At 42.2% G+C, this 16770-nt stretch overlaps 1 protein-coding gene across 1 annotated transcript in view; it reads right to left on the bottom strand.

Moving 5' to 3' along the window:
- Positions 1–16170, bottom strand: part of PGRMC2 (progesterone receptor membrane component 2) — a 98514-nt gene extending 82344 nt beyond the window's left edge. The window contains exon 1 of the mRNA XM_085641527.1: positions 15470–16170. Coding sequence (XP_085497653.1) covers positions 15470–15878 — 409 coding nt within the window. The 5' untranslated portion in view covers positions 15879–16170. The remainder of the gene's footprint in view (positions 1–15469) is intronic.
- Positions 16171–16770: the final 600 nt, after the last annotated feature.

The raw sequence follows: 16770 nt of genomic DNA, 5'->3' as shown, positions 1-16770 counted from the left end.
TACATCTCTGTGAGGGCCTGACATCTACTCTTTGATGTCCTTTGAAGAACTATGAACTTAAAAACTCTTTTAACAACCTATGATTCAGGGTATTCTCTGGGTAGTCGACTGTTAGTGACATGGTGCTTTGACTTGAAAGACAGCTTAGTGAAACTAACGTCTTTAACCTGGTAAAAGAGGAGTTAGTAGGCATGACATAAGATTTTTCTTTGAAGCATAAAAAGAAAATCCAAAGTATTGGCAAAGCAAATGGGTCTTGCCTTTGGGACATACTGACTTTGCCAAGGTCTTTGGTGATGTTGTGCAGAAACGGCAAAATGATATGCAGCATGGCAAAAAAAAATTTAAAAACAACAACAAAAAACATACTACAGGCTTGATGTTTTGGCTTTGTTATCTTGTGTACATATTTATGCGCGATGACGTACATGTAATATGAGTCGTCATGCATGGGTGACTAGAAAAAACAAAAAACATAACATTGCAGCTACTTTATTTTATTACCTATCCGAGAACGATAGGTAAATTAAAACAAAAGTGTCTTTTTCAAGTAAATAAAAGGGAAAAAAAGACTGGCTGTGAGGGCAGCAGAGGAGTGGATGGGGAACGAAGGAGAGGGTGGGGGGGGGGGGGAGTAGCACATGAGCAAAATGGGGAAAGGAGGGGAAAAGCACAGGAGGAAGACAACACTGTGTGGAGAGAAGGCAGAGTTTGGACGGTGAGAAGCTTACAACATGAGGGAGAAAACAATGAGTGTTGGGAGTGGGCATGGGAGGGGGTAGTAAGCACATGAGGGAGGAAGCTGGAATTCACATGCACTCTGTAAGAGTGCACAAGCAGGAAGAAAAAGTAGTTTCCTAAAAGCGAGCAGTTGAAAGATAGAAGCCCAAAGTTAATCTGTGAGATTGTAACAAGCCTATGCCTTAGGGGAGAGACACACAAGCAAAAGGAAAGCCACTGACTAAGATCCAAGAAAATAAGAGAGACAAAGTCAACCAATGGTATGGAATGGGCAGGCATGTAAACCCCTGTAAATTCTTGAGAAGCCTACAATAAGCCTGCTTACGCCATAGGCTCAAGTTAAAGAGCACAACTTTGGAGTTCTATTTTTCTTCATTCAGCTTCCAGTTCATAATCGGGCTGAGCACGCAAATGCCAAGTGATATTTCGTGATACCGGCTAATATCAAGAAAGATAAATTAAAGATACATTGATTATTTGCAGGAAGCTAATTACTGAGAGGGACTGATTACGTGTATAGCTGGACTACAGTTCAACTGCCTTTAATTGGGTTTCCCACGGTTCTTCGAAAAGTCGTTTTTTCAGGCGTTTTCTCTTTACTTGCATCCTTGCTGTGGTCAGCGATAAAAAAATATATATATACATATTTAATCCAAACATGGCATTTAAGTGATGTCATCTTGGAAAATTATAATTTGTTTGAGCGAATGTCACCATAAACGTAACCTTGTCCTGAATGAGAAAAGTGCCTGCAGTAATCATTACCACAGCGGCTGTGTGTGTGATAAATGGACAAGCTATCAAAACAATCTGAAACTTCAGCGTTTTTTCACGTGAACACATACCAAGTTCCAAGTACACGTCAGTGATAAAAAGTGAAACTAGTTTCTTGCACAATTAGACAACCCTGTCTCAGACATCGTATTGAAGTGGCACACATACTAAAATACTAGTATGGAGACGAAAGCTCTCCCAGCACACAATTTAACACTCGAAGAGTGGACTCGAGGGGGAAAAAAAAAAAAAAAGGTATAAAAGATTTAAATTCACTACTGTAATTTATCCTGCCTAAAACAAACAACTGTCCCTGTCCAGTGTTAAGGAACCTTAAAGCAAATCGATAACATGGTAAAAGTTGACCAATACACACGCCGAGAAAAGAAAATGGGTTCTCAATGTAAAATCGTGGAGAGTGCACAAATGAAGGAAAGCAGTCTATTTAATCATTTCAAAATAAAATGCAAGGCCTCAGTATACTTAAGTAACCACCACAAAATACGAACATAAGGTTTCATTTACTCAACTTTTAAAGGCAAGGCCACTGGGAGGAGAGAATTCAGTAGCTGTCGTATTTTTTCTGTGTAATCCTGGATTACTGTATTATCCGTCTACTCGTTGTGGCTGCATATTTCCAACAAAACAAATTAATCTAGCGCCCACCAATCAAAGTTACTGAAACGAACCACATGCGATTGAGCATAGTGCCACCAAAGGTTACCTTTCAGTCACTGACCACTATATTCTTGAATTAAAGTAGTACCAATGAGGTGAAAACTATTATCAAACAATAATAATCTTACCAATTAATCGATTGGAGAAGGGTTTTTGTCTGCAGCATGAATAAACCCGAACATATTTTAATATAAATCAAATAAGACGGAAATGATTGCTTCTTTGTCACGTGATCTAAAGTACCATTCTAAAAAGGCTGGTTCTTAATGTAAAATTGTGCTGTGGAACCACAGAATGGTGAAACGGTAAAACTAAAACTGCAGGTTTAGCAATTATCTTTTATTTGTTTTTTTTAATCACACCTTATCAATCAACAACGGGGGAGATCAAGGCTGCTGGTCACTTTCAGTCACCCACCAAAAAAATATATATATACTGTTACACCAATTACAATCCTCCATGTTATGAGGAGATGAGCAAGGCAGTGGAATTGTGGTATAGCAGGGGAAAAAAACACAAGAAAAAATAAACTCGAAATCCCTCCTTTAGACAGGAAGAGACACTTCCCGACCAGCTACTTCCATGAATATCACTCCAGTGACATAGGGCCGATGAACTAGCACACAAAACAAGAAAACGACAGCATATGCTAAACCGAGGAGGTATTCCCTGCAGACCAGCTTTAACCCGTAACAAACGCGAAGGACAAGAGAGACACTTCTTATAACATCAAGTACGCATCTGTAGACATGCTTTCTACTCCGTGCGACTGCGACGCCGTTTTTCGCAAACTATTACTGTAGGAGATGGTAGGGGCGGTGTTAAAATGTTGCTCCCGTAGTCTGATGCAAAACAAAAATCGCGGCTTGAATAGAGTTGTAGTTTTTATGAATGTGCGTTCGAGTGACAAATCAGTAAACTAGCACTTCTACAGGGTGAGGTGCACAGTTTCCCTTTTCCTGCTGCATAAATTAGGCAGGTCCTCTGCATAATTTGGTCTACCTCTGAAGCATAATCCAAGCGGTCCACACTATGGGAAAGTCCCCTAAACAAAACATCAATGACACCGCAACATGGGACATATAACCAGTACATCCCCTCTGCTGTATATTTAAAGGCCGTGTGCTTTTTGCTTGCAGTTACGCAGCACCTTCGGTTTCCTTCCGCATTTGGTGCTAAAGAGAGTAGTGGAGAATGCAGGTTCTGTCAGCTTTTTGGCAGCGCACTGGGTGGGCCACAAGTTGGGCTTGTGATTCCCAGCTTAACCGACTGTGGTTCTTTACGGCATAGCGCCCAACAGCTGTCATTTTTGCACTTTGTTGCCTCAGGCTAGTACAACAATGTTGATTTATCTCGAACAAAGTTTTTCATGGTTATCAGGCAAAGAGATCCATTACCGTGGGCACGTTTCTTCGATCTTTACTTATTTCATCTATTCTACTGGAGCTCAGACATACTTTTTGGCACATACTCATTTGACGTTAGCCAGACATCAGTTTCATCGCTGAAACAAACAAGCATTTGCAATGCAATACGTCTCCCATTTGCGAGAGTTTGAGCTATTTGCATTGTAAATGACAATGCCTTTTATTTATGTGTTGGTTTTTAAAACATAAATTAAAGGCATTGTCATTTACAATGCCAATAGCTTAAACTCTCGCAAATGCTAAACCTATTGCATTGCAAAGGTTTGTTTGTAAAAGCGCTCCATGCTGCGCTTTTATTTTTATGTCGGCCATGCCCCATTTTTTAGAGGACCCGTGACAAGTTGACAAACAAATGTTTTGTTTATTTTAAAGTGCCCCATACCACGCTTTCACTTTAATGTCGATGACGCCCCTTTCTTTAGACATGGTTTGTGTAAAGAAAGGTGCAAGGCAGATATTACCGTGAAAGCGAGGTATGGGGAGCTTAAAAAAAAACATTTGTTAAGCAGCATAGCATGTGCAGAAATGCAGAGCTGGGCAGGGAGCTTTTTTCAAATAAAGAGCAGCATCCATGATCGGGCGCCGCGCTGTCATGAAACGTGGGTGGGGGAGAGCCTGTCGTGCCTGCAACAGCAGCTAGAATAGACATTAAAGAAAATAATGCTCACAGACTATAGTTAAAACAGACCGTGTAACTACAAAAGTAAGAAGTCCAGTCCTTATGGGAGCTTAAAAATGCAGACAAGGAGGGACTACTAAGTCTATTCATGAATCAAAAGTAACCACTTAAAAAGGACAGTAACAGGAGCCAATTAAAAAGATGGGCGGAGCTGCAAGTCCATACCTGAATACAGCATGCCTCGCAGAGCAGTGCTTGCACTGCCCAGGCTCTACCTAAAAATGGGCAATTTCTGTAATAGATTTAATTTATTTAAATTTGCAAAATTTAAACTTAGATAAAAGAATATTAAATACAATGTGTGAACGACAGGAGCCACGTGTAGTGAACTGTGCCCTTTGTATATGTACAAAACATAAAAAGACCATTCAGCACCCAAAGAAATGGGTCATGGATAGTTTCCTGGGGATAGCTATTAGGGGTGTGGAATTTAATAAAACATCTACTTGTCCATGGGGCAAGTTGCTTCATAAATCTACTTGTCCCTTTGGTGCCATATAATGTGGCAACAAATTATGGAAGCAATCTCATTATATAAGAGCTCGGATATAGCCTCTCTGGTTACGCCAAGGCTCATACCATAGCAGTGTTTGAATACTTGCAATCCTCTTATGTTGCCACGTTTCCGCATATCTACATACTGGGTCGAAGGTCGCGGTAAGCAATAGTTCCAGAATTGGCATACCCTTTTGAGTCTGTGCAAACCTACTAACTTGCATGTGTTAAGAGTTTTCTTTTTTTAAACTCTTCTCTAATCTTTTCCCGTACTGAACATTTTTGGAAATGTACCACTGACAATGGCAGACGTAAACCTTCTTCCAGAGTTGGAAAAAAAGTGGTTGGAGGGAAAGTAAACTTGCAAACACAGATTTTCCCATGAGCAAATCCACACATGCATATCTGCTCGTGCTAAAATACAGTTCACAAATATTTTCTTGGAGTACTATTTCTCGTCCTACTTTTGTAAATTCTTCGGAATTCATGAAAGCCATATAGTTGCACGTAGTGCAGGGACATATACCATGGATGCACTTTTGAGATTTTTTTTTTATAATTGGGCCCCTAATTTGGTCTAGCATGGACCATGACCTTTTGCGTTTATTAAAATTCTGTTTCTCTATCTGTAACAGCTGGCTTCACTGTGAGTGACAGCATTCAGCTCTTTTACAAAGAGCATATCGGCACATAAAGTAGTTTTGTTCAGTGCCAGTAACTACTGTGGCAGCGTGTGCTTTGAGACCAAATATAATTTTTGCTTTTGCCAATGTTTTTTTATAATGGTGAGGCACCACAAGCTCCCATACCAATAAGGTTTTACAAAAACCATGCCAACATAAAACAAGTCACACATTGACAAATCTAAAAAGTTGACCACCAATTTCAGACCTACTGGCTTTGCCAATGCTTGTTTTTTTTTGTTTCCCATAATCCTACTGAAGCTGGTTACACTGATTTCCTAGTATGAATATTTTGGGGGGAAATACTAGCATGAATCAACACGTTACTAAATGATGCTGCAAAGAATTGGTACCTGAAATTTTACAGTAGTTTAGCGAAATGTTTGTTTTCCTGCTTTCATTTTTTTATGAACATTTTATTTTGAAAGCAAAGAATCATCAATCTTGCTTTCAAGCGACTGCAAATAATTGCATCAAATCAGAGAGCATTCTGGGAGCATTATACATAGCCTCATATTGATAAACTTTGAAAACGTGTACACACATTTTTTTATACTGGAACCACTGTCAGTAGTGCAGTCAGAGCTTACAAGATTCACTTGGACCACTCGCCCTAATAATAAAGGCTTTCAATTAATGAAACATAAATACAAGTTTGAACAGCATTAACATATGGACAATAATATTACCTTAACTGCAGACCGTGCCCTTTCCTGATCCATAATGAGGCACTGCAAACTGGCAGCCAAAGGGTTTGTGCTGCAGGGGATTGGGCCTACCAAGGACAAAATATACATGAAAACGTGTTGCCCTTGACCCCAAACAATATGTTCTGGGCGTCAGGCTATAGGAATTACAAATCCCTGCAGCGATCAATAAATACAGTTTATATAACTAGAATTAGGAAGTGAACGGGGAAGGGGATTTCCTGATGATTTGGAACAAATAAAGTCAAGACAATTTACTCTTTCCTGCATTTACAGCAGAAGCATTGTGAAGGGTAGGCCAGAGTTGTCAAAAATAACTAGAAGTTTAAAGTGATAAAACATGGTTGAAGGATGACAAAGTACTACTGCCCTGCTTTTAAACCCTACACCTCCCTCTGCATCTAAAACAGTTTACTCCCATTCCCTAAAAAACAAAAATGACACTGCTGATGGTTTGGTTTTTAAAAAGGAAAACAATGAAAACCCGCAACAAAACAAAGAAAATTATGCAACGTGAGTGACTGCAATCCAAACATTTTTTCAAGCATATTCATGTTTAACATTGATGTTCGTTCAGAAAATAAACATGACAGATCTCGCAGGAATTTACATCACGCACCTTTGACCTCCCTAAAGACATTGCTGAGGGGGGGGGGGGGGGGGGGTGTTGCAAATAGCAGGAACACAGACGGGGAGGGTGCGGGGAAGCAAAACTGAGGGTGCAGATGAGGTAAGCAAAAGTGTGTGTGTGTGTGTGTGTGTGTGTGTGTGTAGGGGTTGCAAATAGCAGGAACCCAGACGGGGAGGGTGCGGGGAAGCAAAACTGAGGGTGCAGATGTGGTAAGCAAAAATGATGGCGCGGTGGGAGAAGGGGCAAATAGGGAAGCAAACGATGGACAAAGCAATGTGGCGGGTAGTGGGAGAAAAGCAAATGAGCGAGAGCAAAAGTTAAGCTGGGAGTGAAAGCACACCTTTTACAGGTAATCTGAGCCGAGGAGCAAAGCGCAGCAAGCTGCCACTTTGAAACTGCAGAACTGCTCAGTAAAGCGCTCCAATACCGTCCGGTCGAGTTTGCGCTTGCGTGAGAGTGTGTCCAAAGAGACATTTGCAGCCAAAGAGTTTTTCTTTTTTGGATCCCTTTCACAGAGGAACAAAATCGAGAAAAGAGGGTATGAGCCATTTGTTGAAGTCATGGTCTTTAGCAAGTGAGCAGAGGAGCAAACCTAAAGCATATTCATGTTTAACATTGATGTTCGTTCGGAAAATAAACACGACAGATCTAACGGAATTTACATCACGCACCTTTGACCTCCCTAAAGCTGAGTTGCCCCCTTCTGTCTCCCATGGCCCCTGAAGAGCTCCCCGTTTGCTACGGTGGTCACAGCTGCGCATGAGAGGCCGTCCTGCAGTAAGAGAAACTCTTTAAAGAAAATATTGATAATATAAATAAGACGTACCGTGTAACAGAAGTAAAAGGGCCAGTCGTCATGGGAGATTACAAATGAAGACAAGGCTGTACTAAGGAGGGACTAACAAGCCTATTAAGGAATCAGAAGCCAGCATTTAGGAAGGACAATGATAAGCCAATGAAAAATGTGGGCGGGGCTTACAGCACTGGTCGCAGCGCATGTGCCGCCCAGGCTCGACCTAAAAAGCATACTTTCATAACCTGCATTTTATGGCTACCCAATAAAAGCGTTTTGTCGATAAATTCAATGTTTTGAGGAAAATTAGCCCGCACACTGGGAATTTAGTTAGAAGGGTGCCTATTTGTGAAAGGCGTGTTATTCGAAAATGTAAGTGCCATAGTAAAACATAATTCTGGTTGTAAAACATCAATATTAAAATACCTTAAAAATACAAGTCAACACAAAAAAAAGTTGTCCAATAATCAAAAGAAGAAAATAAACGAATGGCAGAAATAACACTAGCCTCACATGTTCACGACCCTTCATTACAACTGATGAAAAACTGGAGGCAAGGATAGTGAGCTCAAAAGCAGTAACTGCATATTCACTAGAGCCTGACCCTGCTACCTACTTACAGTTGCACGCACAATTTCTCGCTTCTCTCTTTCAAGAACACACTTTGCTTCAGGAATGTGTAAAGAGAGGTATCCAGACTAGGACCCAGTCGTGGATGTTTAAGGCTGCAGTTCCTGGTTAGAACAGAAGAGTACAATGTGTGGGAATGCGACGTGCATTCATCTATATGCTGAGCACTGGAATCAACTATATATTCTAAGAACACAAATGCAGCACCTGGAAGCGGCACCTAAGTAAGGATAACAGCTACCAAACTAAAAGGTCAATTCAAGGTGCAATTATATTGTTAAAGGTGTTCCTATTAAAAACGCCTAACATACGCAAGAACTGTAGCTAAGCATTTTGTTAGATAGGAGAGCAAAAGCAAGAAGAAAAAGAAACAGTACTTAATGTCTAGATAGTACATCAGTGGGGTCATAGGAGAGGACCTGCGGCTGCACGGTTTGAAGACCAACATGTCAGTGGAGAGGGTTCGCTGTTTGGAAAGAAAGTACAATTATAGGTGCGCGACCGCATGCAAATGTTCCTTGACGAAAATAAAGTGATTTCTTTTACAAGTTAGTGAAAGATGAGCTACGTGTTTAGAAGAACAAACTATCTGGCAAATATATTTTGGTATCCATAGATCGACTCGGCAAATATAATTTCACTTGTGCTATTAAAGTGGATATTTATTAGTTGAAAGTCTGATTAAAGAAGTTGGTTTGATTCTGGGAAAAAAGTTAAAGACCTTAACACACAATTTGGCCTTCAGACAAAAATATTTCCCAACACTATCCAGCTCTCAGTTAGTGAAGGGGATACAATTGGTGGATTCGAAGGTCAATAAATAAATTGTTAATGACAACATTGCGGTCCCTTAATAAAGAAAAGGATTTGTAAATCAGAAAGTGTAATTTATGTTTGATTTCTTTAATAAAACTGTAAACAATTATTCAGAAGAGTTTAGATTTAAGAACCACTTGTTGCTGCTGCATTTGCCAATGACATAGAAATCATGAAAGATAATTCTCAAACACTAACAAGAGGTGAAAGTGGTGGCCCACTACAAATACAAAAGCAGAACTCGGTGACAGTGCTCAAGGATGCCTAAACACAAGGCAGAAGGCAGATGGAGCAGGGTCGAGAACACCAAGCAGAAGATGCTGAGGCTACATTCAGGAGGAAAATCGGGATGGTGGGGCTCCACAAAAAGGTGGAGGGCCTCACTATTCTTGGAAAAGGAGCTTTAAAATAAAGTGAGATAATGACTGTTGAGAATCGAACACATCCCTCATCCACTCAAAATACCCTCCAACACACGATTGCGAAGCTGAAACTATAGGTATATGTTTGTTTATTGTTTTGGTGTAAACCACATTTTAAAATAATTTAAGTGCACACATTATATAAAATACAAACATGACACAAAACAACCGAAATGAGGTAAACACAATGAAATTGCCAATTGCATACCAGCAAATTCTACCCCATTTACAAACTTCAATGCTCGAATTCATCATTACCCAATACCCCTCATACATCCAAAATACACATCTAAATGCATAACAAGGGTATAAACTATAGATCTCTCAAATTACAATGCTCACTGCCTAGTATTTCTAGATATTCACAGAAGTGTATCCTTTTTAGTTACTTTTAAAAATATACCACGCAGACAAAATCTATCCCGACACACAAAAATATATTTGTCATGGCACGGCCTTTGCAAGCTGGTGCATTTTTGAGGGGGGGGGTGGGAGAATGTGGGTTTGTTGAAAGACATCTATAATTTATAAACGCATAATTTTACTACTAGAAATAAAAAGTAAGCCCCAACTGAAAGTGCAGCCTTAAACTCGAATAGATCCAAATTGTAAAAAATAATGTTATCGAGTGCAAAGGCAACCTTTAATCAAAATAAACTTAGGAAATTCTCCTTATAGAAGAAGGTAGACCATTTAATTGAACACAGAAGAACATAAAAACAATACAGGTCTACATACACCCATATGAAGAGTGCCCTGCATGGTCCAGTCACTCCAGGCCCCTCCAAAACGCTGGTAAACTTTTTTTAGCAGCTATACATCAAGCTACTTAACTATTTAAAATGTTTTCAGGTACATAACTTGGTTTGATGTTTAATATAGTCCTTTGGAAAACAGATTTGTATTAAGAACTGAGAAACATCTTCGTATTACTCAACAGGAAGCGGTCAGCACAGGTAACCTCAGAAAATGCTAAGTGGGACTACCAGTTAGAAATCAATTTCTAACGGAACTCTTGGCAAGGCATTCTGCTGTTAATTGTTTATTCAAAGTCGCTGAAGGAGGAAAGTGCAAACAGTGGTCTGCACTACCAAGGCATGACAGATTAAACGGTATGGAAAAAAACTGTATTAGGTATACGCAAAGCAGAACGGAAAGTCCAAAGGAATGGACACTAGAATTAATCCTATGCATCTAAATGAGTGAAAACTCCCGTTATCTTGTCATCATTGATTCGTGAGAAACGAATAACTGATCAGTGTCAGTGCAGCAGAAAACCCACCAGCCTTAAGAGATTAACACAACTGTATTTTGAGAGACAGCGCAAGCAAAAAACTGTCTTGATCACAGATGAGATCTGAGAAGGTGGCAAAAAACTCAACCTTTTATGTTGTATCAATTCAGGGATGTGGAATTCCTATAGCCCGACGCCCAGGACATATTGTTTGGGGTCAAGGGCAACAAGTTTTAATGTGCTTTTTGTCTTTGGGACAAGCAGGCCCAACCCCCTGCAGTACAAACCCTCTGGCTGCCAGTTTGCAGTACCCCATTAAGGCTCAGGGAAGGGCACTGCCTGCAGTTAAGTTAATATTTGTGTGCATATGTTAATGCTGTTCAAACTTGTATTTATGGTTCATTAATTGAAAGCCTTTATTGTTAGGGTGAGTTCTCAGTAAATGTAAGTTCGGACTGCACTACTGACAGTGGTTCCAGTATAAAAATGTGTACTTACGGTTTCAAAGTTTAGCAATATGAGGCTATGCATAATGCTCCCAGAATGCTCTCTGATTGGATGTACATTTTTGCAGAAGCTTGAAAGCAAGATTAGTGATTTTCTGAGAAAATTTTAATAAACCCAAAAGGTCATGGTTAACGCAAGACCAAATTAGGGGCCCAATTATTAAAGAAAGTCTCAAAAGTGCACCCTTGGTGTATGTCCTTGCATTAAGGGCAGCAATTTGGCTTTCGTGAATTCACAAGAATTTACAGCAGTAGGGCAAGAGATAGTACTCCTGAAAAAATATTTGTGAACTGCATTTTAGCATGAGCATATATGCATGTGTAGATCTGCTCATGCGAAAACCTGAGTGTTTGCAAGTTTATTTTCCCTTCAACCACTTTTTTGCCATCTCTGGAAGAAGGTTTACTTCTGCCATTGTCAGGAGTAAATTTACAACATTTCTCAGTATTGGAAAAGATTAGAGAAGAGTTGTTGAAAAACCTTAAAACATGCAAATTAGTAGGTTTGCAGACTCAAGAAAGGACATTCCAACCCTGGAACTATTGTTTACCACTACCTTCAGTCCCAGTATGTAGATCTACGGAAACATAGAAACAAAGGGATTGCTAGTATTCAAACACTACTATGGTATGAGCCTGGCATAATCAGAGAGGCTATATAAGAGCTCTTATATAATAAGATTGCTGCCATTATCTGTCGCCGCACAACATGGAACCAAAGGGACATGTGGATTTTGTTACAGGACAAGTAGATTTATGAAGCAACCTGCCCGATGGACAAGTAGATATTTTAATAAATTCCACACCCCTTGCAGCACCAGAAATTTACTACTTCTGTCTCTTACGAAGCTTTACCAGTACAGAGTTTGGTGTGGTTATATGCAGATGCTAGCAGGTGCCCGTTTAGGCTTTCCAATTCTGCCATAAGATACTACTGATTCAGTCTTGGGTCCATTTATCGGTTTTCCTCTGTTCACCTGCCCACATCGAGGCAATCATCATCCGACCTCCTCACCCAGGCAGCCCTGTACCACTGCTCACTTTGTTCTAAAGCACATCTAGTGAGGTTCTTATAACCAGGACCATTGTAATAATGAGATTGTGCAGCCACGGCGGTTTTCGCATACTTATAGAATTTGGCGTACTTGCCACCAGTGGCGGCTCCTCGAGGGACTGCTGCGGGGCGGGGAAGGGGCAGAGTGGGCGGTAGTAAACTTCGGAATGCGGCCAAACAGAGTTGTGTATACAAATAAATAAATAAAACAAATTACATTGCGCACGCTGCAACGCCAAATCGGCGTTGCAGCGTGCGCAATGTAATTTGTTGTATTTATTTATATACACAACTCCGTTTGGCCGCATTCCGAAGTTTAACACCGCCCACCCTGCCCCTCCCTCGCCCCACTGCCCCGCAGCACTCCCTCAAGGAGCCACCACTGCTTGCCACATAATCTGTCATCTGCCACATCATCTGCAGATTGTAACCAAAAAAAGTTGTTTCTAACTAATGGGAAAAAAAATTACTAAAAAAGCAGCAACATGTGTTGTCGCACAAAGGAAAGCCCTTTAGCAAAGCTGGACTGGTCATCTTTCTGTTGCTTATTGCTGTATTTGGGTGCTAAACAGGTACCAACGAGGTACCACCAAAACGAGAAGTGTTACCAAGTTTAAAAATGATGAAATGATGAAATAATACGGTTACAAAATGTGCCGTAAAATTTGCCTTTTCTTCTAACATAATTTACTCAAACCTGAATTTTCCCCCTCTCGTGCCGCATAATTCCAGTGCCACAACCTCGCCACATCCACCTTACGTCTTACCTAACTTAATCCAGGCATCCATCTGCCTAGAGCTGTAACAGAGTGCAGGTCAATCCCCTTATAAGCACAGCCTGATACTTTCAGCTCAGTTTTGAAAATGTGACACTTTCACATTCAATAGCAGGCCCAACTACCAAAAGTAGGGTCAGAACTCTCAAAAACGCAAAATAAGCCCATCTTTAATAAGCGTAGAGCTCCGATTCACAATAAGCAGGTATCTCCAACCTACGTTAGGGTGCAACTCTCACCTCACCAACTGCACACAATTCCTTTACCCTAACAATTCCTTTACCCTAAGCCTGCCCTTATTTCACATATTCCATTAGAGCATCCCATTGCCTGCTCCTGCACCAGAGAGTGTATAACACTAATATCTCCAACCTGTTATGTAATAAAAGCTATTCATGTTTGCTACGTCAACCATGAAGAGCCAAACACAATGAAGGGCAGCAGTCTAGCTACTTGATCAACTGGAACTTCCTGGCCTTACAGGAAAGGGCCAGGTGAGTGGTTTAGAAGAACACAACGAGCCAAGACATGAGGATGTTAGCTTCTCATGGGCAGACCATGTGTACACTAGTCGGGTAACTTTTAAATAAAAGGAAGTCTCATCACCCTCTGCTTCCTCACTTTCTAGAGGAATCAGGCTGTCGTTTATGCCGACAATACGAGGGAGGATCGAACAATATTCAATGAAGATCATGCCGAGCTACTAGCAACAATGGAGTTGTAGTAGTGACTATACCACACAAGATTACATTAGTGGTCACCATATGCAAGATTAACAGCAGTGCTCACTTCAGTTTATCAGGTACGGTTGTCAGCAGTAAAGTAAAAAATGCTGGCGATGTGGAATGCCTCTACATGAGCATAATGACAACAGCTGCAATGCCCCAGGCACCTTGTTAATAATAGTTTGCCCCAACGTCGCACGAGTTCTCACTCAATTCCAGTGCTATATTCCATTCGTAAACCTATCACTAGGGACATAGATATACGTGTTAGATCAGTAAAAGTTGCTTAACATCAAACTCGTGTCTGCTGCTATTCAGAAATTCGCTGGCATTGTCACTTGTTGAATGTGATTCTTTATGTCCTGCCAAGATGGTAATAGTGAGGGGACAGAATCCGTATATGGCGAAAGGCACGTCTTTGTGTTAATATCAACATAAAAATCCCAAACTAACCGAAAACTCACGGATGTGGATTTGCAACAAACTTTAGCAGCCTGTGGACCCAACTAAGCAGCAAGCTCAATGAAAAAGTAAGACGGTTCATAGAAACATGCTGATCCGCTGGATGTTAAGTGTTGACACCGTATTTATGGTTTCGTCGTTAACAGGCTTATTAAATCCACAAACTAATATTCACTCGCTATTATCAGGGCTACATTTCAGAACGCCGAGGCCTGTTAACATAAGCCGTTGTGCGAGTCACTTGCTTGAACTGCCTACTTACAAAGAGCTAAAGCATGCTTGATAATTCAAACAATCCAAGAAGAAGAGGCGCGGTTCAGGGACTCACCAACAACAAAACAAAACGTATCCGCCTCCTTTCCGTGATAAAAAAAAAGCTGCGAAAACGGGGACTGTCACATTTGCATACACCTAGGCAGGGATGTGTGAACGTGTCAATGGAGAGTTGACACATTTATGTCCTAGACTGACAGCGCAATGTATCTGCCCCTTTTTCCAGAGATCATATACGTGCTCGTGAGCTGTCAGATATCTCCGAAAAGGGTTGATATGCACTAAGAGCAAATGGGACGACCAGTGAGTGCCCCGCCCCAGGCCGGTACAGCAGTCAAACGAGAGAGGTGGATTACAGGCAGCAACAAATATGGAGAGCGGCCTTGCTGGGACTCAGACAGTATTAGGCACAAATTAAGCCACGCCAGCTGTTTAGTAAACAACCTAGTATCTTGCATTTGAGTGAGAGACCATGTCTTGGAAAAATGCTCGAGCGCATAATCAGTGCCCAAAGAGAGCGCAGCCCCCGTAGCTGACAGCACAATGGAGCAGAGCCCACGGGCCAACAACAGAATACACAAACTGCAAGATCCGGTGGTCCACGGAGTAATGCATTTACCCAACTTCATCATACTACCTCGTAACTGACCTCAGCATGCCCTCTTACCTACTCTGCCCACACAAAGGCAGTGTGACACAAGCAGTCCCTTGGCAAACCCACCTACAAAAACTCAGCTTCATTATACCAACGCACTCCTTTCCACGTCCCTTGCCCTTCCATGTATTGGTAACCTATATGCTACTGAAACATCCCAAGTCCACGCGCCCACACACAACCAGATACCCCCAGCGAAAGCACCCACAGTATAAACATTCCCACCGATAACTGTCTCGCGCCGCTAAATAGCCAATTAAGTACATGCACCGAAAAGTAGCATCGTCCCATGCCCTCTTCCGCCTCACCAGGACCGTAGAACTTGCGGCCCTTGGTCACGTCGAAGACCTTCCCGTTGACAGCCAGTAGGATGCGGCGCTCTCCTGGTGGGGCAGAAGACCCTTCCCCTGCGAAGTCGTCCTCTCCGCAGGGCATACCCCCGTATTGTCGCAGCTGCTGCAGAGTAAAGTCTCGGCGTTTCATGCGGGGTAGGGCGGGGGCCTCCCCCTCGGTGCCTTCGCCTGGGCCATCTCGCCGCCCGCTCCAGTGCCGCCACAATCGCCAGGCGCCAAATACAAGGAAACTAAGCAAAGCCACGTTCACCAGCACCCCACTGACCACCAGCAGTGGCCCCACCCCCTCCGCCTCAACAGGCGGTAGCGGCTCGCCTCCCAGTTCAGCCGCCGATGCAGCAGCCTCCTCCGCTGCACCCTCCATCTCCGCGGCTCACACCAGGTAGACACGCAGACCCGAGCCGCGCAAGGCCCACTGCGCAGCTCCCCAACAGCCGACGATCCAGCACAGGCGCGCTAGAGCTGGGGAGGCCGCGCGCAAGCTCAGCACGCTCTCAAGGAGGGCGTGGGGAGTCAGATCCTGCGATCCAGAAGGCGCAAGCCGTCGTCTAGCTCCACTCAATTAGCGCGCGACAATAGGGTCACGCATGCGCTGGATACAACGGCGGCGCCAACAGCAGATGACAGTCTGCCCTGTAGGGCTGTCATGGAAATCTGAAAGAGAAACTAGAGCAGTCACTGGTGCGTGTCTTTGCCTGGTACGTGCCTACTCTTCGGCGGCCATTTTAGGATGGGAAATGTTAACGTTCATGGAGCTCCAGGTAGAGCTGCGCAGAGAAAGTGTGGCTTTTGCGTAATTATATTACTTTCTGAAGAAAGTATGAGACATGCAAAACCAACTTGCAATGCCATAGTTTGGTGTGACATTTCGCCTTACATCTCTTTGAGGGGCAAGGGGCTAGCTGCCAAGTTTCACTGGTCTACACATGGTGTGGTTGCGCCTGTCCCTGGTTTTCTTTTCTTTGAATTCTGGCAATTGTAGCTTTGTTTGTTTCTTTATAGAAAAGGGCTACAAGTCCCAGAATTCACTCTTAAAACTCGGACGGGTGCACCATATCACGCATGGACTTAGGAAATTTGACAGTGAAGGGTGCATTACTCGATAAAAAAGAAATACAACAAATCACATAAGTATCGTGAACAGCAGCCACGTGTGTTCCTGTCATTTCTTTTTTTTTTCTCCAGATTTATATAGCGCGAACTCGAGCCGAAGGTATTGGAGCGCTTTACATGAGCATCAGTTACGTTACACAAGG

Source organism: Triturus cristatus, chromosome 2_2 (assembly GCF_964204655.1).
Source record: "Triturus cristatus chromosome 2_2, aTriCri1.1, whole genome shotgun sequence".
Lineage (NCBI taxonomy): Eukaryota > Metazoa > Chordata > Amphibia > Caudata > Salamandridae > Triturus > Triturus cristatus.
Note: the sequence above shows the minus strand (reverse complement) of the source record. Positions and strands in the feature narration are given on the sequence as shown.